At 41.3% G+C, this 25,073-nt stretch overlaps 1 protein-coding gene across 2 annotated transcripts in view; it reads left to right on the top strand.

Annotated features, from left to right (window-relative positions):
• The window catches only part of SOS1 (SOS Ras/Rac guanine nucleotide exchange factor 1), a 311,664-nt gene that overhangs the window by 176,656 nt on the left and 109,935 nt on the right, over positions 1–25,073 (top strand). For both annotated transcript variants that reach the window (XM_033937170.1, XM_033937172.1), the window contains 2 exons: positions 16,149–16,252; positions 23,839–24,061. In XM_033937170.1, coding sequence (XP_033793061.1) covers positions 16,149–16,252; positions 23,839–24,061 — 327 coding nt within the window. The remainder of the gene's footprint in view (positions 1–16,148; positions 16,253–23,838; positions 24,062–25,073) is intronic.

Here is a 25,073-nt window from a genome sequence, read left to right as displayed (position 1 = left end):
GATTTATACAAATGATACAAACAATGTATAGCTCCCCTTCTGCTAGACTATATATTAATAATACGTTTTCAGAAAAATTTAATCTACAGAGAGGAGTTAGACAAGGATGTCCCTTATCCCCTTTGCTGTTTGATATTGTTTTAGAACCCTTAATATTAGCTATCCAACAAGCTAAGGAGATACAGGGTATACCTCATTCAGATAAAGAATATAAGATATCTGCTTACGCAGATGATTTATTACTATATCTGAAAAATCCAGAATCCACCATTCCGCATCTACTTGAATTGATTGAGAAATTTGGAAAATTTTCAGGATATAAAATTAATTGGAATAAATCAGAAATTCTTCCACTAAATATACATTGTACAAAAGGTTTATTTGATACATTCCCTTTTGTTTGGAAGGAAGAATATATTAAATACCTTGGAATTTTGATAACAAAAACAGTAGATGAAACAATGAAAATTAATGAAAAATGCTTATTACAAAAAGTAATAGAAATGTGTGAGCAATGGAATCCTTTGCACTTATCTTGGTGGGGAAGAGTACAAACTGTAAAAATGATGATTTTACCGGTAGTATGTTACCAAATGGGGATGATACCAGTTTTCTTTCAAGATTCGTTTTATACAAAAATAAATAGGACTTTGACAAAATTTATATGGCTTAATAAAAAACCAAGAATTGCTCTAGCGTCATTACAAAGACCAATTAAGGAGGGAGGGGTAAATTTTCCCAACTTTTATAGGTATCATCAAGCCTATATCTTACGTCATGGTATGTATTGGATCCTCCCAGAACCCACAGATAATATTCCAGACTGGTTTTGGCTAGAATGGAGGCTTATGTTTCCATTACGTCTTAATCATGTAATTAGTATCAAAATGCCAAGGTTATACAAAGATCATAAAATATTTATGGATACCTGGAAAACTCTAAAATACATAAGTAATCTTACTCAAATTCCAATTAGCAAATCAACCAACCAAACTATATGGCTAAACCCCAAGATCAAAATTGGCGGTTTTAAAGTCATCTGGAAACATTGGATGATAGCAGGCATTCGCACTTTGGATGATGTAATTAAAAATGATAAATTGCTGGAGTTTTCACAATTGCAACAAAAATTTGGTCTCAATAAAACACAATATTTTAAATGGTTGCAATTGAAGCAATCTATTCAGAAAGGGTTCCCTGAATGGAAAGATCTCGCTAAATATCACAGTTTGGAATTCTTATGTTTCCAGATGGACTCAATAGGTCACAAAGCCGCACAGTGGTATAAATTAATATCCGGATATATAAATAAAAAACCAAAAAATGGTCTTAGAGACATTTGGAGCATTGAGATAAAACACCAAATTAGTGCATCTCAATGGCCACGACTTTGGTCTTGGAGGCTAAAATGTACGGTGTCAGCATCTATGAGACAAACTTGGTTTTTTCTTCTTCATAGAGCTTTTTGGACCCCTACTCGTTTACAAAAAATAGATAGTTCAAGATCTAATAGATGCTGGCACTGTCATATTGAAATTGGGACACTAGATCATCTTTTATTCTTTTGTCCATTTATCCTATCATTCTGGAAATCAATTTGGCCCCAAATTAACAGAATGTTAGAAAATCCAGTAGCCTTGACATATGATACTATATTATTTGGAACAACTATGAGAGCAAAAAGCCAAATTTCATCCAGTAATAACAAACTTTTATTTATTTTAACTGGAATTGCAATACAACAAATTACATTCAATTGGAAACAACATGATAGATTGAACTATATGTTCTGGTGGAATTCGGTATGCCACATATATAAAATGGAACTTGCTATTGCAACACACAAAGGATACATGAATAAATTTAAAAAAATATGGGGACCATTAACCGATTTTTGTAATGAAGGATAATTTTTCCCATAAATAACACTGGAAACATCTAAAGACCGTTAACATGATTTCTCTAATGAACTTTTCCCATGATAAGAAAATTGTAAAGAGGGAAATGGGGTGGGTTTTTCAATTTTGATTATTATATACTAAATTAATATTTAAAGAATATACAATAAAATTGATTTATGTATTATTGGTTGGGAAGGAGGGTGGGACAGGGGATTATTATATTAATGATAAACTTGATATTAATATATGAGTTAGTCAAGTGTGTATTTAAGTTCCTATTGAGTTTATTTGTAACACTTGTTGTAACACAAAAAATGAATAAAGAATTTAAAACAGAAAAACAAAGATTTTGATTTACACGCAATATCAAATATTTTCAATGCGTATTACAAAAATTAAAATTGGGGAAATAAATAAATCATTTAAACAATAGACATAAAAATATATCCATAGACAGTAAAGAATACATAAGGACTATTGGGATAAAATTACATTTGTTTAAAATAAATTAAAAAAAAAACAATTTAGGGAGGAACAACATTAGGAAAGGTATAGATAGGGGAAGAAAGGAAAAAAAGATTATCAAATTTAAGAATCAAATGCATCTTTATAAAGGTAACTTTTTAAACTTTTCTAGAGAGGTTTCAGCCCGTAGAAAAATAGGAAGTTTGTTCCAGAGCTGAGGTCCAAAAATAGAAAAAGTTGTATTTCTTCTAGTGCCTATTATTTTTAGTGTTGGAATGGTTAATAAATATTGATCTGCTGATCTAAGAGATCTGGCAGGGGAATAAGGTATTAAGTACCGATATAAGAATATTGGGGTATTAGTTTTCTGAATTTTAAATGTAAGCAGCGCAATTTTGTATGTTATTCTATGTGAAATCGGTAGCCAGTGTGCATTTCGCAGAAGAGGTGTGACATGATCATATTTTTTGGAATGAGTAATAATCTTTATTGCAGTATTTTGTATAATTTGTAATCTTCTTATTTCTTTCTGTGTTATGCCTTGATATAATGTATTGCAATAATCAAGCCTGGAAATAATCAGAGAGTGAATTAAGATATTTAGAGCTTTAGGTTCTAAAAGTTTGGCTAGCGATCTAATGAAAAGAAGTTTATAAAAACAATTCTTAACTACAGAGCTAATCTGATCGTGATAGGATAGCTCATGATCTAATATTATTCCCAATATTTTAGTTGTCGTTACTTTTTGTAATGGAAAACTGTCCAAAAGAATTTTTGCTTCAAATGTAATTTCTTTTTTCCATGGTAAGAGCATTATTGAAGATTTAGATGGGTTAAGGGATAGCATATTTTCTTTTAACCATTGAGTGATTTGTGTTAACTTGTTATTTATATTCATTATCTCTTTGGAATCGCCGGTATTTAGTGGATGAATAAGCTGGATGTCATCTGCGTATGCGTAAGCTGAAAAACCTATGGACTGACTTAACGTAAGAAGTGGAGCTAGGAAAATATTGAATAAGAGAGGAGACAAAATTGAACCTTGAGGGATACCATATGAGTTTATATAATTATTAGATGAAGTGTCTTTAAAAATAACTTTAGATGACCTGTCCTGAAAGTATGAGTTAAACCAGTTAAGAATTTGTTCTGAGATACCAATGGCAGATAGTCTATTAAGAAGTAGATGATGATCGATGGTATCAAACGCTGCCAAGAGGTCAAGTGAAATTAGAAGCACTGATTTATGTTGATCCAAGTAGTATTGAATGTTAGTTGTAAGACCTATCATTGAATATTCTGTAGAATAATTGGTTCTAAAACCGGTCTGGTTGGGATGTAATATATGAGTTTTCTCAATGAAGCTGTTTACTTGATTGAAGATAATTTTTTCTATTAGCTTAGTGAGGAATGGTAAGTTAGCAATTGGTCGATAATTTGATTCTGATGAAATTGGATCTTTAGGATTTTTTATTATTGGACGGATAATTGCCTTTTTTCCATTCTTTTGGCATAATGCCAGTTGTTAGACTATTTTCAATCATGGACCTAATAAAAGGTCCGAAAAAGGAAAAAAAAAAGTTTTTAAAAAGATGGAGAAATAGAATGATGATCCGAACTTTTGATGTTAATACTTTGTAATAATTGTTTAAGAGTCTCTATAGATGGTATTAGAAAATTAGTGCATTTTGAAATGGGTAAAGTGGAAATTTGTTCTTTATCTATATTCTGGTTACTTTTTGCTTTAATGCTATCTCTAATTTTATGTATTTTGCTAACAAATAGTTTGCTAATGTTTGTGCGTTTGGTATTTTTACTAGTTCTGGATTTTCTATACATTTTGGAACTGTAAGATTTTTTAAAATGGTGAAGAGGGCAGAGGAGTTTTTTGCATTTTCAATTTTTTTAGAGTAGAAGGATGTTTTTGCTAAATTTATTTTGGTTTTATAGTATGATAATTGATCTTTATATTTATTCAGATTTTCTTGTGAATTGTTTTTCCTCCATTTCCTTTCTAATGCTCTAAGTTGTTTTTTAATTAGATTAAGTTCTTCTGTATACGAAGGATTTTTTCTTTTCTTATGGTTAATAACTTTTGTACTTAATGGGGCTAGTTTTCCATTAAGTCTTCCGTGGTAGAGGACCAAACTTTAATTTGTTCGTCAATTGGTAAGAGACAAAAATCTTCTATTTTTAAGTTAAATGTTGTTGTAATGGATGAAAGTTCTATTTTGTTATAATCACGATAGGTGATTGATTTTGAGTAGTAGTTGTTCTTAACAAATTTAAATTGAAAGTCCAATGTGATGAGTGAATGATCTGTCCAGGGGACAGGGGTAATTTTGAGATTAGAAATAGTTTCGTTCAAGGTTGTGGAAGTTATGAGTGTATCTAGTGTATGACCTGCAGAGTGAGTTGGTACTTTAATCAATGAAATAAGATTTAAATTGGTAATTAGTTCTGAGAATTCTTCTGTCCAAGGATTAGATATGTCATCTAAATGGATATTAAGGTCACCGAGTAGTATTGCATTGTTAGATGATGAATTAAAATCAAATAATAATGACTGTAAAGAGTCAAAGATATCTCGCCGCATTGGTGGTGGGATATATAAGAGCAAGAAATCAGTTGGTGGAAAAGTATTGATTTTGAATTGTTGGAATTCAATAAATGTATCAGTAAGAATTTCAGCAAATAGATCTTTGCGAGGACGCATAGTCTGATATTGGAGATCTGTGGTTCGTGGGGTAAGTTGACAGTAAATGTGAGCAGCTAACATTTGTCGTGACACTTGTGCGCTTATACCTCAGATGCTTCAAGATCCTGAGGTATTCCAGAACCCGATTGTTTCTGCATCTAACTTGAAGGTTGGTTGCCCTAAATCCGTTGATTGTTTTTTTTCCAAATAAATGTCATAGTCTTCTGGAGCACCATAGTTTTGCCCAGATGCATGGTGCCCCTTATTGTATAAGGGCCTATTGTCGTGTTTGTCGCTCCTTACCATCATGCCCTGACCCCCAAGACTGTACTGCCTCCGGCACATGCACTATCACTCCTCCACATAAGAATATCTCTGATGGTTTAACCCTCCCTTGGCCAACCAAAAGGTGGCCCCTTAATCGAGCAGAAGTGCTAGCTGCAGCAGCTGCTCAAGTTGCTCCACCATCTTCTAGGTCTTCCATAATGGCACCTTATGCCTCACCCTCTCAAGCACCTTTCCTTACTGCGACACCTACCCGATCTCCGACCCTCATAAAACTCCTCATACAGCCCTCCACTTCTCCTACACAACCATGGTTTCATGATCTTCCCTCTGAACGTGCTGCCCCACCTAGCCTCATTATTTCAGAAACCCGAGATAATAGTCCTTCCCCACCTGCAGGATACCCTAATCCTCAGGATTGTGTGCGTGGTGACCAATGCCACGGTATGTCTACCCATTATAGTTTTTCTCAATTTCATGATGATAATTGTCAACTTGTTGGTTGTCGTGTTTGTTTACGTCTACCTTCATGCCCCGACCCCTCTGATTGCTCTATGGCAGGTCAGTGTATCTCTTTCCCTCCCCATAGAAATATGTCAGATGGTTGTATAGTTCCCTTCCGTATTCCCATGCAGCCTGCTATGCCACCCCGTATCCCTCCTTCTTCCCTTACCCCTCCCGATAGTCAACACACTCGTATTGCTATCCTTTCTCTTCTCCTAATTCCCAACGTGCTACCCTTGATAGTCAACGTATTCACGTTGCCACACCTTCCTTTGCTCCTCTTCAACGTACCCCCATTTCCCTTACTAATTCGAGTTTTACCTCATTTGATACACTGACCCCTGCTACCCCGGTAATATCTAGTACTCCAGCCGCTTTACCCCTAATTGGAAATTGCACTCTTGCCCGGCTCCAGTTGATTGTGCTTTAAAGGAAAACTGCGGTGGCAGAAAATCACACATTAGTTACGCCCAGGTCCATATAGACCTCAATTGTATTCATCCTTATTGTCGGGTATGCCTAGGCCTTGAATCTTGTCCAAACCCCTCAAGATTGTACCACTTATGGTAATTGCATCCATCTTCCCCCACATATTAATCTTTCTGATGGTGCTAGCAGACCCTTTCTTATTCCCCTTAGATCTCTGTTTACCGATCATGCTCGGACCTATTTTCAATCCAGCCTTACTCCCCGCCAAATTGTAGTCCAGCAAGAACACTCCTCTCACTATGTCTACCCCTGGCTTGACAATCTAGCTGGATGGACAGAATCCTGTGCTCCACAAATGACTCCCTTTCCCCGCGACGGGTCCTTTGAAACTAAGCACATGAACACTGCCTGCTTATGTATACGTCAAGGTTTTCATGATTCCGGTTGGGACCTTAAATATATGAAGGATGGCCATAAAGTATGGGAAAAGTATGAACGTAAATTTTATGGCCAACCAGCAGAACCCCCTACACCTGCTTCTGCCTCTCCGGCCTCCCCTATTGATGGCCCTTCGCAACTTCGGGTTTCTGTTACGCAAGCCCCAGCCCTTCAAGCTCCACTTATTACTAAACAAACCAATACTGGCACTATAAAAACTGAATATTCTGCATGGAGCTTTGCAGACAAGCTTTTTGTGAAAGGCCAGCTTCCCCCCCTACATGCTGGAGCATCCCCTTGGATTTCTAAATTTGAACAGATCACTTCTTAATGGGAATTGGCCTTAGGAGATGTGCGCTCCCTGTTGGTAAAATGTGTCGGCAAAGTCACTACCGACATATTTGCCGACGTTGGTATAGCCAATTACACTATAGACATTAAGAATTTCGATGGAGACCGCTTTAATAATTACCGGTCTTCTGTCTGGAAAGCTCTGCGTGCCAGATATCCCGATGAGAAAGATATGTCTAAGCTCACCTCTTTACAATATAAGGTTGAAAGAAAGAAAGAAAAAAAAAAGGATAGATGGGGCAGGAAGAGAGACAGAAAGAAAGACAGCGGGAGGGAGAGAGACAGAAAGAAAGGGAGAAAGAGACAGGGGGCAGGGCGAGACAGAAAAAGAAAGAAAGAAAAAAAAGACAGGGCAGGGAGAGAGAAAGAAAGATAGGGGTAGGGAGACAGAAAGAAATAAATAAAAAAGATAGACAGGCAGGGAGACAGAAAGAAAAAGAAAAAGATAGACGGGCAAGGAGAAAGAAAGAAAAAAAAAAAGATAGACGGGGCAGGGAAAGACAAAAAGAAAGATGGAAAGACAGACATCTATTTTAGCACCCGTTAAAGTAACGGGCTTAAAAACTAGTATACTATAAATTCCGTTTTACTTATCCATATGATTATGTAAAGCATAAATTTTCTTGCCCCAAGGATTAACAAAACTGCTCAATTCAATAGTGAATGTGCAAGTTGTGCGGTTACCACATCTAAAGTGCCCTAAATTTTCTGATGAAGATTTTACATGATTTGCTGGTAGTAAAGCAGGTCTCAATAGTTCTTTTAGGGTATTACATCTTCAGAAAGCAATCCAAATATTTTGTTCATGGAAAACTGGGTGAATTTTCACAATATCCCAGTGATGTCTAATTATTTTTGCCACCTCTTCCCCTCCCATCGTAAACTGCATAATACAAGTCAGTGGCTGCTCTTCTACTGTTTTGTTATATGAATTTATTAATATGGATATCCCAGATCAGTACTGGATTGTGCATACAAACATGCAAAATATATAACAAAATGGTGAAAGAGCAGTCACTGACTTCTATCATGCAGTTTACAACAGGAGGGGAAGAGGTGGAGCTGAGGAGCATCCATGTTCCACGGGGCCCATGAAGAGGGGGCAGGAATGCTAGGCTTAGCCCCCTCTGGTCCCTCCAAAGGATTGGAGTTGCAATCAGCTCAGTTGTTGGGTCTGAAATTCCTTCTAGAGCTTCCTGAAGGTGACTCGGGATCGACAAGATGCAAATGCACAGAGGCTTCTCAATCCAGGAGGAGACAGTATGTGCCCCTGCTGAGGTCCTTGGGCGATCCAGTGCATTGAATTTATGACTTAATGCTTGAAGCATATCTGAAGTTTTAAAGGAGCTTCAGCATCGGGGGTTATTTAGGTGGCGGCTCAGGGGTGTTCCCCTGCCCAAGACTCAGTTCCATTGCAGAGGGATTCAGGTACAACCATACTTGGATGATTGGCTAATTAGAGCCCCGTCCAAAGCATTAGGCCACAAATCAGTGGCACAATTAGTGCAGCTGTTGCTGACCCTGAGGTGGATCATCAATTTCTGGAAAAGTCATCTGGAGCCGGCCCAATCCCTAGACTATCTGGGAATATTCTTTAGGACGGCAGAAGGCCATGTTTTCCTTTCAGAGCCTCCTGAACTGAAACTACAGTGTCAGATGCTGGACATTCTCACCATTAAAACTACACTTTCGACCTGGTTCACAGCACAATAACCATATAAACATAAAAAACCAATGGGAGTTGTAAAGAAAATACTGAATGTTGCTGAAAACACTGGAAATTGAAATCAAAAGCGGACAGCCCTCAGCCAACACCTCAAAACTGAGGGCTGTCCGCCTTGCTCTGCTTGGTTCAGTTAAAGATGGTATAGCAATTCATAAATAAATAAAAGCCCCCTGAAAAATGCTCTGTTGTCCTGCTGGTTTCTGACAGTAGCCTCGCTTTAAATGCTGTTACCCTTGATAGCGGAAACGCATCTCAGCTTACAGTGGTTCTCCAGACGGAAACGTTATCCAAGGGAGTGCCTTTGCATCTCGTCTTGGGTGATACTAATGACAGATGCCAGTCTGTATAGCTGGGGAAGTCATTTCGAGGGTTGGCTGGTTGAGGGCCGCTGGTTACCCTCGAAGAAAAAATGATCCATCAACAGATTGGAACTTGGAGACATTTGTCTAGCCCTGCAGACCTTGGAAGTGAAGTGGCTGGCTGCTTTACCACTTCAATGAATCCTTCCTAGAGGAATGACCACAGACGTGCATTGTATATTCCAAAACAGACAATACTTTTATTGTTAGTAAAGTATAAAAAATTATAGCAACATGAGCATACCAGAAAGAAACTTGTATTATCAGCCTGGAAATACAGTAACGAGATTATACAGACAGGCCAGCACATTTCTGAATGTATGTTGAGCTCTCTGCTCCACCCTAGAAAAAGCATGAAGTTTTTCTGTGTCCTGAAAAACACACCTCCTGTTCTGTTCGTGTATCATCCCTATAGGTGCAAATATGCCGCCTGCCTTTCCCACCCCCAGTCCACGCCTCTTTCCTCCCCGGGGGTGCCCATAACAGGAATATTTCTCAAACTTTCTTTTCTTCATATGGGTATGCCAGTTCCCCTTTTGGGACATATCAGCTCCCGGATCCCTGTGGCCATATATGGAGTACTCTGCTGAGCTGCACTTTCACAGCTTTGATGGTGTCCTTGGAAATATGTCTGTGCAGCATGGAATTGAAACTTAAGCACTTGGGCACGCAGTTAGCATCCAGAATAAGCCAGTTTGTTAGCCCATGACTCACGTTGAATGCAGGCAGCAGTCTTCCATCCTGTGTAAAAAGTCTCCCATCTCAGAAGCAATCCAGAAAGACCAGGATCTTCTCAGATGTCATGGTGATGGTTATACATCAATAGGGAAGACTATAGGAGTGCTCAGTTACAACTGGAAGCTCGGTGGTTATTCCAGTGGGTGGAGGCCCACTTGCAGGCCATACCTTCAGTTCACTTAGCAAGGGTGAGAATGACCAGGCCATCTATCTCAGTCATCAGACCCTAGATCCAGGAGAGTGGTCCCTGTCCCAGAAGGGTGTTCAACAGTATTGTGAAATGCTGAGGGTGACAAAATTTTGATCTTTATTTTATTTAGTACTTGCTATTCCGCCTTTAACTGAACTGCACAGAGCAAGGCGGTGTACAAACTAAAACACTGGAAATAGAGCAGGGAACTACAATCATTTGGATAGGAAAGAATTGTTCATTACAAGATCATTTGGGTGGAGAGTACGAGAGAGAGGGGAAGGGGGAACTTAGACACTGACTGTTGTCATTGAAAAACTGTATATTCATTCGGAGAATACATGTTCAAAAATGTATGTTTTTATAGCTATTTAAAAATTTTTGAGGCTGGGTTCTTTGCAGATATTAACAGGCGAGGCATTCCAGAGCACTGTGTCAGTGACAAAAATGTGACTTCCTGTGCTAAAGTTGGGCTTCACCAATCAGGAGCTGTGTGTCAAAGCCTGACTTTAGTGCAGGAAGAGGCTGTCGGAGCATACTGCAAGTGATTTCCTGCACTCGCTGGTACTCCAGCTGTCCTCTTCTGCTTTCCCAGGCGAAAAACCATATTGGGGGAGTACTGTAGTAGAAAGGATGGTGAATTTGTGGAACAGCCTCCCAGTGGAAGTAGTAGAGACAAAACCTGTATCTCAATTTAAGAAAGCTTGGGACAAATACAAAGGATCTCTAAGGGAGTGAAAGGGAGAGTAGATGAGATGGATGGGTAGACTGGATAGGCCATATGGTCTTTATCTGGTTTATTTGTCTTTGGACTAATTGAGGGGGAGGTGTCTGTTTAATATGAAAATTAGACATTTCAATTTAAAACCTCTAATGTGCGAGATATTACAAATCATTTATTAAGAAACATTGTTTTGGAATTATAGACATAGAAACATAGAAATAGACGGCAGATAAGGGCCACGGCCCATCCAGTCTGCCCACCGCAATGACCCTTCCCCACCTAACTCAGTGAATAGATCCCACGTATCTATCCCATTTGGCCTTAAAATCAGGCACGCTGCTGGCCTCAGTGACCTGAAGTGGAAGATTATTCCAGCGGTCAACCACTCTCTCAGTGAAAAAGAATTTCCTGGTGTCACTGTGCAGTTTCCCTCCCCTGATTTTCCACGGGTGCCCCCTGGTTGCCGTGGGACCCATGAGAAGGAAGATATCTTCTTCCACTTCGATGCGACCCGTGAGATACTTGAACGTCTCGATCATATCTCCCCTCTCTCTGCGTTCCTCGAGTGAGTAGAGCTGTAACTTATCCAGCCTTTCCTCGTAAGGGAGATCCTTGAGACCCGTGATCATCCGGGTTGCCATTCTCTGCACCGACTCTAGTCTCAGCACATCTTTTTGGTAATGCGGCCTCCAAAATTGCACACAGTACTCCAGGTGTGGTCTCACCATGGATCTATACAATGGCATAATGACTTCAGGCTTACAGCTGACGAAACTCCTGCGTATGCAACCTATGATTTGCCTTGCTTTGGAGGAAGCTTGCTCCACTTGATTGGCAGCCTTCATGTCCTCACTGACGATCACCCCTAGGTCACGCTCTGCTTCAGTTCTTGTTAGGATCTCGCCATTTAGGGTGTAAGTCTTGCATGGATTATGGCTGCCCAGGTGCATGACTTTGCATTTTTTGGCATTGAAGCTGAGTTGCCAGGACCTAGACCAGCGCTCCAGTAGTAGTAGGTCGTGCATCATGTTGTCGGGCATTGAGTTTTTGTCTGTTGTACTCTTGGCCACTACATTGCTTAGTTTGGCGTCATCAGCGAATAATGTTATTTTACCTCGGAGACCTTCTGCCAAGTCTCTTATGTAGATGTTGAACAGGATCGGGCCCAGGACGGAGCCCTGTGGCACTCCACTGATCACCTCCGTCGTTTCGGAGGGGGTGCCATTCACCATTACCCTCTGAAGCCTACCCTCAAGCCAGTTGGAATTATACTGCTTCTGAATTCTGATATCTTAGCCATGACTGTCAAATAACTAGTGTCATCTTATAATTGGACAAGCAGGCAGCATATTCTCACATGTGGGTACTAAAAATGTACTGTCACTTTAAACTTCTTAAGAAGCTTTGAGACTACCAGCATGTGCAAATGCCTTTCTGCCTGATGTCGGCTCGCGGTTTCTCAGTTCTTCGTTTTCTGTAGAGCGAAGAAGATGTGTTTGGACTCCATCCTTATAAGTTGCTTTCCCATCAACATTTCTTAGCCTTTTTGGCTCATTTTCTTTTCTTTTATTATTACTAGTGTTTTATTTCTTTGTTCTTATTTTTGACTATAGTATTTTTTCATCAAATTTTTGACTCTCAAAATCCTCAGGACTTCAAGCCAGTTTCCCTCCGGGAATTTTTTTCTTTTTTTCGGTAACTTGGTGTTGCAACCATTGCATTTTTTTTTTTACCTTGCCACTGAGATTTTTCCTCTTATATCGAGGCCTTCTAGCGGATTCAAGAAGTGCTCTCATTGCCAACGGCCTATATCGATTACTGATCCGCACAACTGGTGCATTCAGTGTCTGTGGTCAGAGCATAAAGTAGACTCTTGTATACACTGTTCTACTTTACAAAAATACTCTCTTAAGGCTCAACGCATCCAGCAAGAGAAGCTTTTTGGAATGGCCATGGCCTTCGGTGACAAATCGATACCATCAGTACCTGCATCAACGCTTTCCCTCGGTGTCTGACTCAGTTCCTGCATCATCTCAATCAGCATTGCATGTGTAAGGTTTTGCAGGGGGTGCTGCACCAGACAAGCCCTCAGTAGGTAAGGTGGCGGCCTTATAATCCGCCAGGTCCTGGGTTCAGCGCCCTCAGGAGGTTCAGCAGAAAGTGAAATTAATGATAATGATAGCCAAGAGTGGTTGCATAAAGAATATATTGTACAGAAATAGACTTAATACAGCAGAGATGATGTGCTTATAAGAAAGATAAATTAAAAATATGCTTGGTACTAAAGTACAAAAAGAAAGAGAAATAAGCTTTAAAAATACAGAGTAGATTTAGATGGCTTCTGTGTGTGAAAGAGAAAGGACAGTTTACCTACATTAATGTGTGTCTGGATAAGTGAGAGGCTGTGTGAGAAGACAGGAGGATGAGCAAAAATCCAGAGAAAATAGAGAGAGAGAAGAAGTGTGGTCAAGGCTCCAGAAAGAAAGTTAAGGATTTTAACCTCCTGTATTTATCAGTTTGAGACTTCTTCTAAATATGGAATTGTGGTTAAGTATCCATATTATTCTGTAAACTATTTGAAACAATGGTAAATAAGGTGTGTGGGGTGTGAGAGACTAGAAAAGAAAAGAGAAACTGTCCCTCATAGACTGGAGTTAATGTTAATTTCCAGTATCACTCTGACAATGGCTTCTTATTGACCATACAGCTGGGGCCGTTGTCTATCTTAAGTACAGGACCTTGGCACATCTTAGCACATCTGTTGAACCTCAGGGCTGTGCCAAGGTCCTTTTTACTTTTAAGCACTGATAATTTAGGCATGTCCAAGAACAGATATGATTGATATAATCTCCCATAGACCTTTGCTAACATTGGTTAGGCCAACAGAAAATGCTGACAGTTATCCGTGTAAAGCGGGGCTGACAGCATGCATCTTCAGCATCAAGTCCCTCTATGCATGCCAAGCGTTAACAACATCATCAATCTCCTTCGGTGCAGGGTGTGCTTCCTCATTGAAGCACCCACCCTTCAGCACCCTGCAGCATCGATGGGTTCTGGCTGTTGAGCCAACAGTACTGGTGCAATCCTTTCAGGACCAACTAAAGGAGTTCTTTCAACAGGAGCTAAATGTGCTGTTTAAAGTAGATGCGGCACTGGTGCTTGTACTGACTCCCTCTGTATCGGCCCAGCCTGCGCATGGTGCATTGAAGCTCCAAGGTACAGGACTTCACTCTCCAAGTAAACCTATACCTTTTCGAAGGACATTGAGATCCCACAGTACCAATCATCAATCTTCTACCAAATCCAAGAGAGCATCACGTGGTAGTGGTTTGCATTTACCTTGACATGTCAAGATCTACACATTCTCAACGTCTAACTTCATCTGACTGGTACTGACATCACAGGAGTTCTTCTCGACATTCTCATCATTATCATACTCCCCATGCCAAAAAGTATCCATTTCCATCTTCTTCTTATAGAGAGTTTCCTGGAGTTCAGGATGTTGATTCAGGTCTCTTTCCATACTGATACTGATATTGAACCCACATTGTTCAGAACTGTATGGCATCCCATTAGATCCATCTCCTCCACCACCCAGTTGCAGATTACTACCTGAGGGATTATCTTTCACCAAGTTTATCAGGCAGATAGGAAAAGTTTTGTCTGCTAAGTTAGAGTCAGACACTGAACCAAAAGCAGAGCTCCTTGAAGCGTTGGATTTTGATGAGCTTCCTAAAGAGCTCTTCTTTCTTTACTAAAGGAAGCAATGTTTAAGAACTGGGAAACTCTAGGCATAGGATGCTGATGGTCAAAAAGCCAAAAGAGACTGTAATAATTATAGTGCCACCTAGTGTGCCACATTCTGCTAACGTTGGAAATAATAGCAGACCAAAAAGTGCGCACCAGTGGGCACTCCCATAACATGTGAGAAAGGGTGGTCTATGGGTGACCACACTTCGGGCAAGAGCCCGTAGGGACAAGTGTTGCTCTAAATGCACGCCAAGATCCTATACATAACCTACATAGAAATTTATAACCCATTTCAAAATAGGAAATGTCAGGCAAAAGACCATGAAGTAATTTCAAAGAACATTGTATATGATGCCGCTTCTTAAGAAGTTTAAAGTGACAGTACACTTTTAGCACTGTCTGTACCAGACTCTGTGGATGACGTCACTCACATGTGAGAATATCTGCCTGCTGTCCCCGGATAACAGCTGTTACAGTAAGTAACTGTGCCATACATACATAGATGCCAGCAATTTATCTGTTAAATCAGGTTTGGCTGTACCTGGAATAACATAACAAGTAGTGTTTCAAAGGAGTTAGTGTTTGAACTAGTACTATTCTTTGATTTAACTTGATTTATTGACTTTAATACACTAGCTATGAAATGTGGGATATAAAATGATTTATAATATAGCATTACAATAAATACATGGTAAAATAAGCACATTGAAAATCTCATAACTTAAATAACATAATTAATCAAATACATTATCCTATTAAAAGTAGCAAAATCTAACCCATAATCTAACATTAAGGGCCTCTTCTACTAAACTGCGCTAGTGGTTTTAGCACCAGGAGCCCCACTGAATGACCCACGCTGCCCTCGACAATCATAACTCTTTGAGCGTCGGGAGCAGCATGGGCCATTCAGCGCAGCTCCCTGCGCTAAAACCGCAAGCGCAGTTTAGTAGAAGAGGGGGTAAGCTGCTATGATCTAAGGAATGCACACACATCAATACTTCCATTTATTCTAACAATTCCAAACTGTTTGCTAAATCACAGGAAAATGTGAGTTAGCAAAATGACTTAAATATTTAAATGAGCAGACAATATAATATGGAGAAGAGATGGATAATTCATTTAGGATCAAAAATAGATTGATACCATATTCTTATGAATGATAGAATATTTGCCACCACTAACCACCCAAAATGGCTGTATATAGCAATCGTAGTTTTCCCTGTCGGCTTCTATTATAATGCATTCCTTCCCCAGAGTTCACCATTATTACAGATTGTTTTCCTTCCCACTTTCATTCTCACCCCAGTCCCTAGTTGGTACTCTGCATAATTCATTTTTCTTGTACCCATGTACTACTTATCTTTTATATGCAATCATTCTATATAGTATTCTTGCTTCAATCCTATACTTGGTGCATTTATACGTGTTTTTTTTTGTTTTATGTCTTATGTAATAGTGTGGATAGTACATCATGGAATATTGAAGGGCAATCCACTCCTACCTTCTTTATCTTTTATTGTAAAACCTTTATTCTGATCAAGATGAGCCAAGGTGTTGTAATTTTCTTGTTTTTTTCCTTTACTAATGTAGTGTTCTAAATGTATGTCGACACTGGGTAGAACATCATTTCTATGACTTTGAGAGAGATGAAGATCTTTTGCTGCAGTTAGAAGAGTTCATTGGGACAGTTCGAGGTATGGTATGGACTAATTGCTGTAAGATATTAAAACACACTGTATTACTCAAAATCCTAAAATATAAATCATGTTTCCCTGTCATCAGTAGTAGACAAATCCAGATGAATGGGTTGTATCCATCTACTAGTAGGTAGAGATAGCACTAAGCTGCATGAGATATATATATGATGGCACTCTCCCTGGCTTCCCAGAACACTCTGTCTTCAGCAGGCGAGTGGATAGATATGATCAGCTCCTGGCTTTGTTTCTGCTTGATGGCTTTAGGTAATTCAGTTGAGTGTGGGGATCAGGCCACACGCACAGTCTGCAGCCCTGTGCTGGCCCTATTGAAATTCCCCCCCCCCCCCAAAAAAAAAAAAAAAAAAACAACCCAACCAAAAACGGAGGCACTGTGACAATCTTACCAGTAATTCTCCTCCTGTGAGATCTTGCCTTGTCTGTATGCTATTCCAGGCCGGAGTGGTTCGGTAGACGGCAGGGGCCGGCACCATTTTGTTGATTTCCCGAGGTCTCTAGCCATGGGAACACAGTGAGGCCTACCACATGACCACAGTGGTTGGAAGTAAATGACAGTGGCGGTTTGGGCCAATGATGGCTACTTAGTCAAGCATTGTTCCCGCTGTGGGAAGTAGTGAGCAGCATCAGGGGAGTGCAGTTCTTGTGCTGTGGGCACATGAAGTGGGTCATGATGCAGCTAGGCCAGGTTATTCCGTGTGGCTGTTGTTCCCGTGGAGAATTCAGAGGTCCCTCTTGTTGGTGGGGACTGTCCTCGGAAGGAGTGCAGATTCAAGATTTAGGCACATTAAGAGCTCTAGGTGCTGGGCAGCAGCCAGGTTTTTCCCCTGAATATGTTTTGCTACTTCACCAGGCCTATTTCCTGAAGTAGGCACAACCTGTACTTCAAGGGGTCTTCTCTTCTACAGGATCCCCTGGGAGAGTCAGCAGCAAAAATGAAAAAACTTTGGTTGATCTTGCTTTCCTGGTATGGTCGGAGGCTGCGGATTCGGTGGACACAGAGAAGGATGGTGAGTCCTTAATGGTGAAATCTTGCAACCCGTTGGCAGTGCGGGTGTTTCACAGGGATGTGCTTCTGTCCTTCATTGTCTGAGCGCTGGAAGCCCTTAATATTGCGGATCTAGAGGCTTCCGTCCTGTCTACTTCAAATCCCAAGATAGCAGTCTCCAGGTGGCCACCTAGGCCTTTTCTGGTTCATGAGACCATCCAGCAATTAATCAAGCTTCATGGTCTTCCCCTGACACTGGTTTGAAGGTAGCATGAGCTATGACGCATCATTATCCGCTGCCCAGAGAGAAGCTGGACAAGTGTATAGATGGCCTAAGGTGAACTCCTTGGCAGCAGTCACTAAGAAGACTACTCTTCTGTCGAAGATGGTATCACTCTTAAGGATCCTCAGGATCTCTGATGGTCTTTGAGGTGGCAGCTCTTTCCTTGCAGGTGTCTTGCTGTAGCTCATATGCTGTGAGAGCATGTCTATCTTGAGTGCAACAGATTTCAGAGTCAGCTTTGGCCCCTGTTGTTGAACATCCACATTTGGCAGATTCCATGGCTGAAGCAGATGGCCTTGGTGGCTACGGTACTGCATGTGCTATGGCTGCATACTGGGTAGCAGAGACAGCATCCAAACAGCGTCTTATGAAGTTTCGCTTTTGGGGAAGCTGCTTTTAGGCAAGGACCTGGAAAAGCTGGTGAAGGATTTAGGGGACTTCAAGACCAGTCAAAAGATGCCGGTAGGCAGTCCCAGGCATACTGTTTCAGGATCTCTTTGTAGCTTCCCTGGACAGCAAGAGAGAATTCAAGCAACAGTGCACAGGCTCCTTGATCTTAGTGCCATAGAGCCAGTTCTAGATGAAGGCTCTGGCAGATACTCCATATACTTCATAGTGTCAAAGAAAAGCTCAGACAATCGGAGGCCAATTCTGGACCTCAAGTCGATCAGTGCTGCACTGAAAGTATCGCGCTTCTGCATGGAGACCGTTTGGTCATTGCGGTGGTGGCGCCTGGGAAACTTATTGCCTCCCTCAATTTGACGATGGCCTATCTCCACATTCCCATTTTTCTGGCTCACAGGAGGTACTTGTGATTCCATGTACTGTACTGAAGCAGCATTTCCAGTTCTCCACTCTGGCCTTGCCAAAGCGCCTCATGCCTTTACCAAGGTGATGGTGGTAGCACACAAGACAGGGATCCACCACCATCACCTTTGGATGATTGGCTAATCAGGGCCTTATCGAGGGAAGAGGGCAAACTGACTGTCTTAAGAGTAGTCCAACTCCTGCAGGACTTGGGATGGATAGTTAGCTTCAAAAGGAGTCACTTAGAGCTGACCCAGCACTTGGAGTACCTGGGAGTTATGTTCAACATGGCTGTAGACCAGGATTTGCTTCCAGAGCCATGCCGACAGAGGCTCCAGAAGCAGATAACACTTCTCGGAGGCTGGGGTTACTAATTGCACTGTGCAATTTTTTGCCTAAGATTATGTTGGCATTTCATTTGAATCAGTTAGAGTTTCTTCTCTCCTTGTTTGCAGGGTGTTGCACAGGTATCTGTGTGTGACGAATGAGTTTTGCCATTAGGATCACTTGTTTGTTCTTTTTGGTGGGGCAGCTTCCAAAACCTCCATTGCATGATGGATTCGGGAGGCAATTTCATCCGCCTGTGTCTTAGCAGGTAAGTCAGCACTGCTGGCATTGAGGGCACATTCTGACAGAGCTATGGCAACTTCATGGACACAGTCATGGGCATTTTCTTTAGAGGAGATTTGTCAAGCAGCCACCTGGTCATTGGTGCATACCTTTGCTAAGCATTATAGAGTGGATGTGACGGCGGAAAGCGATAGAAACATATAGAGTATGATGGCAGAAAAGGGCCATTGGCCCAAGAAGTCTGCCCACTCGAAGAACCCTCCCTCAACAAGAACCCTCCCTCTGAGAATTTCCTGGAGCGAACCCACTCCAAGAACCCTTCCTCAACAAGAACCCTCTTTTTTAAGCATTTCCCCTGAGCGAACCTACATTTTTATCCCATCGTCCCTTGAAGCCGAGTGTGTTACTGGCCTCAACTACCTGACGTGGAAGACCATTCAATCGATCAACCACTCTTTCGGTGAAGAAGTATTTCCTGATGTCACCATGAAATCTCCCACCCTTGAGTTTGAGCGGATGCCCTCTGGTTGCCGTAGGACCCATAAGGAAGAAAATATCTTCCTCCACCTCAATACGGCCCATAAGATATTTGAATGTCTCTATCATGTCACCTCTTTCTCTGCGTTCTTCGAGGGAATATAACTGCAGCCTGCTTAGACGTTCTTCATATGGGAGATCCTTAAGTCCTGAGACCATCTTAGTGGCTATACGCTGAACCGACTCCATTCTCTTCACATCCTTTTGATAATGTGGCCTCCAAAACTGAACACAGTACTCCAGATGAGGTGTCACCATCAACCTGTACAATGGCATTATGATTTCAGGCGATGGTCCAGAGCGTTGGTTATCTTGGAGGGTGGGGGGTATTTATATTTGTCCTCTCTAGTTGAGGATTGCTTTGCTACATTCCATTCATCTAGATTCGTCTGCTGCTGATTACAGGGAAGGTAAAATTAGGACTTAGCTACTATATTTTTCGCACTATAAGATGCACCCGACAATAAGATGCACCTAGGTTTACAGGAGGAAAACAAGAAAAAAAAAACTTTCTGAACCAAATTGTGTACTAATATATTTAATAAAATATACCTGGCTCTGCACCCAGCCTTCCTCACTCCCTGCCAGGCTCTGCCCTCTGTACCCCTTCCCTATCAGGCTCTGCACCCAGCCCCTTCCCTCCTTGCCCTGCAAGGCTCTGAACCCAGCCCCCCTCACACCCTACCAGGCTCTGCACCCAGCCCCCTTCCCTCCTTACCCTACCAGGCTATGCAGCCAGCCTCTCTCCCTACCAGGCTCTGCACCCTGTCCCCCTCTGGTGGTCTAGTTGTAGGCCAGTGTACAGGGCAGTTCCAGTGGTAGGGCAGGTCTAAATGTTAGGCTGTCCCAGCCCTCTCCCCCCCCCCCGTTACCTTTAAATTCTGGTGGTCCAGCGGTGTAACGGTAGGAGCAAGCTTTCAGCGCTCCTGCCTCTCCCTCGCTGGACAGCTGCCTCCTCATATCTTGCGGCCAGTGGCGCACAAGGCAAGAGTGAGCTTTCATGCTCCAGCCTGGCCCCGCACTGCTCTATGAATGGCTGCCATCAGTTCTCATGGGGGGTGGGGGGCGATAAAAGATTGTTGTATTCGCTCCATAAGATGCACAGACATTTCCACTCACTTTTTTGGGAGGGGGAGTGCATCTTATGGAACGAAAAATATGGTAATTTTCTTTCCTTTAATCACAGCAGACAAATCTAGGGTCCGATCCTGATTTTCTTTTCAGCTGCTAGTTTGTGGCTTTATTCCAAATGTGTCCCTTTGTCTCCATTCTGCGTTTCATAGAAGTTTATTCCAGTTATTTTCGTGATGCAGTTGTTTTTTTGCTGAAAAGCAATGGATTTGTAAGAGGATGGAGTAGGTGTAGTTTCGATAGTTGATAGTTATGTTTCTTCTCCTTTGTTACAAGTAATACTGGGAAGCCAGGGAACATGCCATCTTGTACATCTCATGCAGCTTAGTGCTTTTTATCTCTGCCTGCTGGTAGATGGATACAACCCATTTATCTAGATTTGTCTACTGTGACCAAAGGGAAAGAAAATTATCAGATAAGCCCTAATTTTACTCCAGTTCAATAGGTGAATTCATTAAAAAAATTAATTACTTATTTTGAAAAATTTCTCATCTTTTTTATCTTTTATAGGGCTCCTTTTACGAAGGTGCGCTAAACGTTTTAGCGCACGCACCAGATTAGCGCGCGCTAGCTGAAAATTTACTGCCTGCTCAAAAGGAGGCGGTAGCAGCTAGCACACGCAGCAATTTAGCGCACACTATTCCACGCATTAAGGCCCTAGCGCGGCTTTGTAAAAGGAGCCCATAGTCTTCCATCATTCTTAATCCTTTCAGTTTTACTTGGTACCATACCCGGTCTAGTTATATATATTCCTGATCTAGGCAGGTATTGCTCACCATTTTTAAAGCAGCTAGTTGTCTAATGGAAGTGGTAGTAGGGGAACAAAAATAGAGAGATCAGTGCCTTTGAATCCAGTTTTCTTATCACGGTAATTTTGTGCTATTTTCCCAATTTAACCACAACAGTCTTTAGTGGCCAAAAAATACTACACAGCTTCTTAAAGTACTTGTTCATTTTGTTTTATGACCAATCAAAGACATCATTTTAAAAAGGAATACCTTGCTTTGTCTCCTCACTTAGAACTGAGAACACTACTGAAGGAGCTGGAATTCAGATATTTTACATGGTAGTTTAATATACGACTACTAGGCTAGTGGTTCTTAAACCTGTCCTGGGAAGACCCCCTGCCAGTTGGGTTTTCAAGATATCCCTAATGAAAATGCAAGAGGGAGATTTGCATATAAAATAGGTAGTAGGCCTGCAGATTTCTCTCATGCATATTCACTGGGGATATCTTGAAAACTCAACTGGCTGGGATCCCTCAGGACAGGTTTAAGAACCACTGCAGTAGGCTATTAGGCCAACAACCCATTTCTAAATTCTTGATTTTAAGCACAACATAGAAACTGTAAATTTGGAGGGATGATTTTATAATACCTTTTTTTGCATTTAAACCATTAATAATATAGCAAAGGGATTATAAAAGTGTGTGGGCATATAAGCGTAGAAGAAATATGCACAAAGAAAGATCATATCTCCTTATAGATGTGTTGTAGACACTCTTGCGGGTGGAGTGGAGGCAGAGGTGTAATGGCATGCATGCAATATTTGAAATATAAGGGTACATATGTAGGGATTGATATTTAGCCAGCAGTGATCACTGATGTCTTTAAACATTGTCTGCTGCCACAAAAATTATGCCTGGCCATGTCTGGGTACTGGCGTTAAATATCCAGATATCTGAGAACCACTAGCTCTTAACTAGATAAGTGTCATTACTCAGTCCTTAACTGCTTAAGTTAAACTGACCAAAGATAGGACTACTATTGGTTATATGCCAACTCCACTCCTTGACCGCCTACACCAGGGGTGTCCAATCTTTTGGCTTCCATGGGCTACATTGGAACAAAAAGATCTGGGGCCGCACAAATACTAACACTAGCTGATGAGCAAAAAAAAAGGTCAAACAGGTCTCAAATTTGCAGTCACTAATATAGAAGATGTACATTTCTAATAATAAACCTTCATTAAAAGGACACTCTGGAGAGGAACCCAAAAATGCAGTAAAACTTACCCTGACTGAGCGATCCTCCATGTGCACCACTGACAGCGGAAGCCTGGTTCTCCTATTCACTTCTATTACAGCTATGGTGAGCCGCTTCAGAACCAAACCTCATCAGAGTGTGGGTCTCCTGTCGATTTGACGTTTTATTCTTTTTCTGTGCTCTCACCTTTCGTCTGAGTCCTTTCCTTCCACTGCCATATCCAACATTTCTTTTTCTTTCCCACTCTTTTTCTTTCTCTCTCTCTCTCTCTCTCTCCCCTCTGCCACGGAAAGACTTCCGGGTTAGTGGCAAGCAATGTGTGGGAATTGCTGCCGATATCGCAACCCAAAGAAGCAAACATTGGAGTACAGGGGAGAATAGAAAGAAAAGTTGGTGGCACAGGGGAAGGGAAGAGGTGAAAAGACGACAAGACAGCAATGAGATTAGATTCTGACACAGCTGGCGCGGCAAGATTCAGCGGGTGAAAATGGAATTCCATTCCTTCCTCCTATCTCCCTGTGCAGCACTTCCCTATCTATACATGCCCCCCTCCCCCCAAGTGAGACAGCAACTTTTGGGTCTCCTAAAACAGCAGCAGTAAACAGGCTGTTCTCGGCCTGCCCACCAGGGCTTCTCTGTGCCATGTTATCAGTGATGTGGCAGAGGGAAAACCTCGGCAGACAGGCCGGGAGCAGCCTGTTCACCACAGCTGCTGCTTTAGGAGAGGATACTCAGGACTCATTGAATCAGCAAGTCTGATTTTTTTTTTAAGGAAACAAATCGATTCACCAAAGTGAATTGGTGAATCTAGTTAAATCGGGCAGCACTAATTTCAAGCCGGGCCACATGAAACACCTTGCTGGGCCACATGCAGCCATCGGGTTGGACACCCCTGTCCTACACAATAGTCAGCTTCGGCTTTAGCAGTTAGTGGAAATAATGCCACTGAATATCTGAGTAAGTACTTCTGCATGTTCTCTTGGGGCCTGCTGAGCACCAGTTAACTGGACAAGATATTCTCTTATCCCATTAATTGGCTTTAATATTGACCCCTTAGATTACATATGCACACACAGACCAGCTTTGATATAAATTTGTGCATGAGCATTTGCAAAATATTGGGGCCTGTTATATGAAGGTGACTTCTTAGATTTGGGTGCCTAGTTATTAAATAGCCCACCCCCTCCACTTTAAGGGGTTACAGAAAAATTATGTTTAGTTTCCTTGTTCTAAAATTGGATATAATAGGTCATTATATTTATTTCAGGTAAAGCTATGAAAAAATGGGTGGAATCAATTACAAAGATTATCCAGCGGAAAAAACAGGCACAAGCCATTGGACCCAGTCACAATATTACTTTTGAAAGCTTACCACCTCCAATAGAGTGGCACATAAGCCGACCAGGACAGACCGAAACGTTCGACTTGCTTACACTGCACCCTATAGAAATTGCTCGACAACTTACTTTGCTTGAATCGGATCTTTACAGGTATTAACTTATCTAGACTTAAAAAAAAAAATAAAAAAATATACAGCACTGGAGCAATATTCAACTTTTGTTGACAAAAGTAGAATTGACTAGATATAACTGTTGTTAATTTTTTGCTATGACCAAACATTGGAAACATGAACATTTACCCACAAATTCTATAAAGTGTGCCTAAAGTTAGGTGCCTACATCAGTGTGTTTAGCCAATTTAGGTGCCTGACTTAATTGCTTATAGGGTTAATTGGCGCAAATAATTGACATTTAACACCTCATAATTGCTATTAATTGGACTTAATTGAAAGTTAGGTGCCTAGCTCAAAAAACATAATTCTGTTAAAGTAGACACCTAGTCCAAAGCGCCTAAACATGGGCATTGTTAGGGGTTTATCCTGGATGTGTTTTTGAGTTTGGTGTCTGTTTTTGAATTAGGCACTTTTGTACATCTAACTTTGGACCAACAAAACCCTGGCATAAATATGGTGTGCCTAATGTTAGGATGCCTAATGCCGCTTAGACAGCGCTGTGATTCTATACAGTGCACCTAACTTTTATAAAATTGTGCTTAGTGCCACATTAGTTGGCTCTGATTTTTTTTAGGCAATCTATATAAAATCTGGTCCTTGGCTGGGCCTCCTCTTCAAAATGGGCCTTCCCCTCCCTGGTGCATCCTGGATACACTGGGGAAAGGCCTGAGGCTCTGATTAGCCTATGGGAGGGGCCATAAACCACCTGGCCAACCAGAGCCTCAGGCCCCTCCTCGGTGTATCCCAGGATGCACCAGGGAGGGGAAGGTCTATTTTGAAGAAGCAGGCCAGCTAGCCAGAGGAAGTAGGCTTCCCTTCAGTCAGCCAGCTAATTCAAGATAAGGGGGCGAGGGGTCAGTGGCTTGGGGAGAGTTATGTATAGCAGCGGGAGAGTGGGCATCTCTCCTGCTGCAGGGGGGAAGGGGGTTGGTTGACAGCGGGAGAGATTGGACATCTCTCCCGTTGTGTTTTGGGTTTTGTTTTGGTTT

The sequence above is a fragment of the Geotrypetes seraphini genome, chromosome 3, assembly GCF_902459505.1.
Source record: "Geotrypetes seraphini chromosome 3, aGeoSer1.1, whole genome shotgun sequence".
Lineage (NCBI taxonomy): Eukaryota > Metazoa > Chordata > Amphibia > Gymnophiona > Dermophiidae > Geotrypetes > Geotrypetes seraphini.
This window is presented reverse-complemented; position numbering and strand designations above follow the sequence as displayed.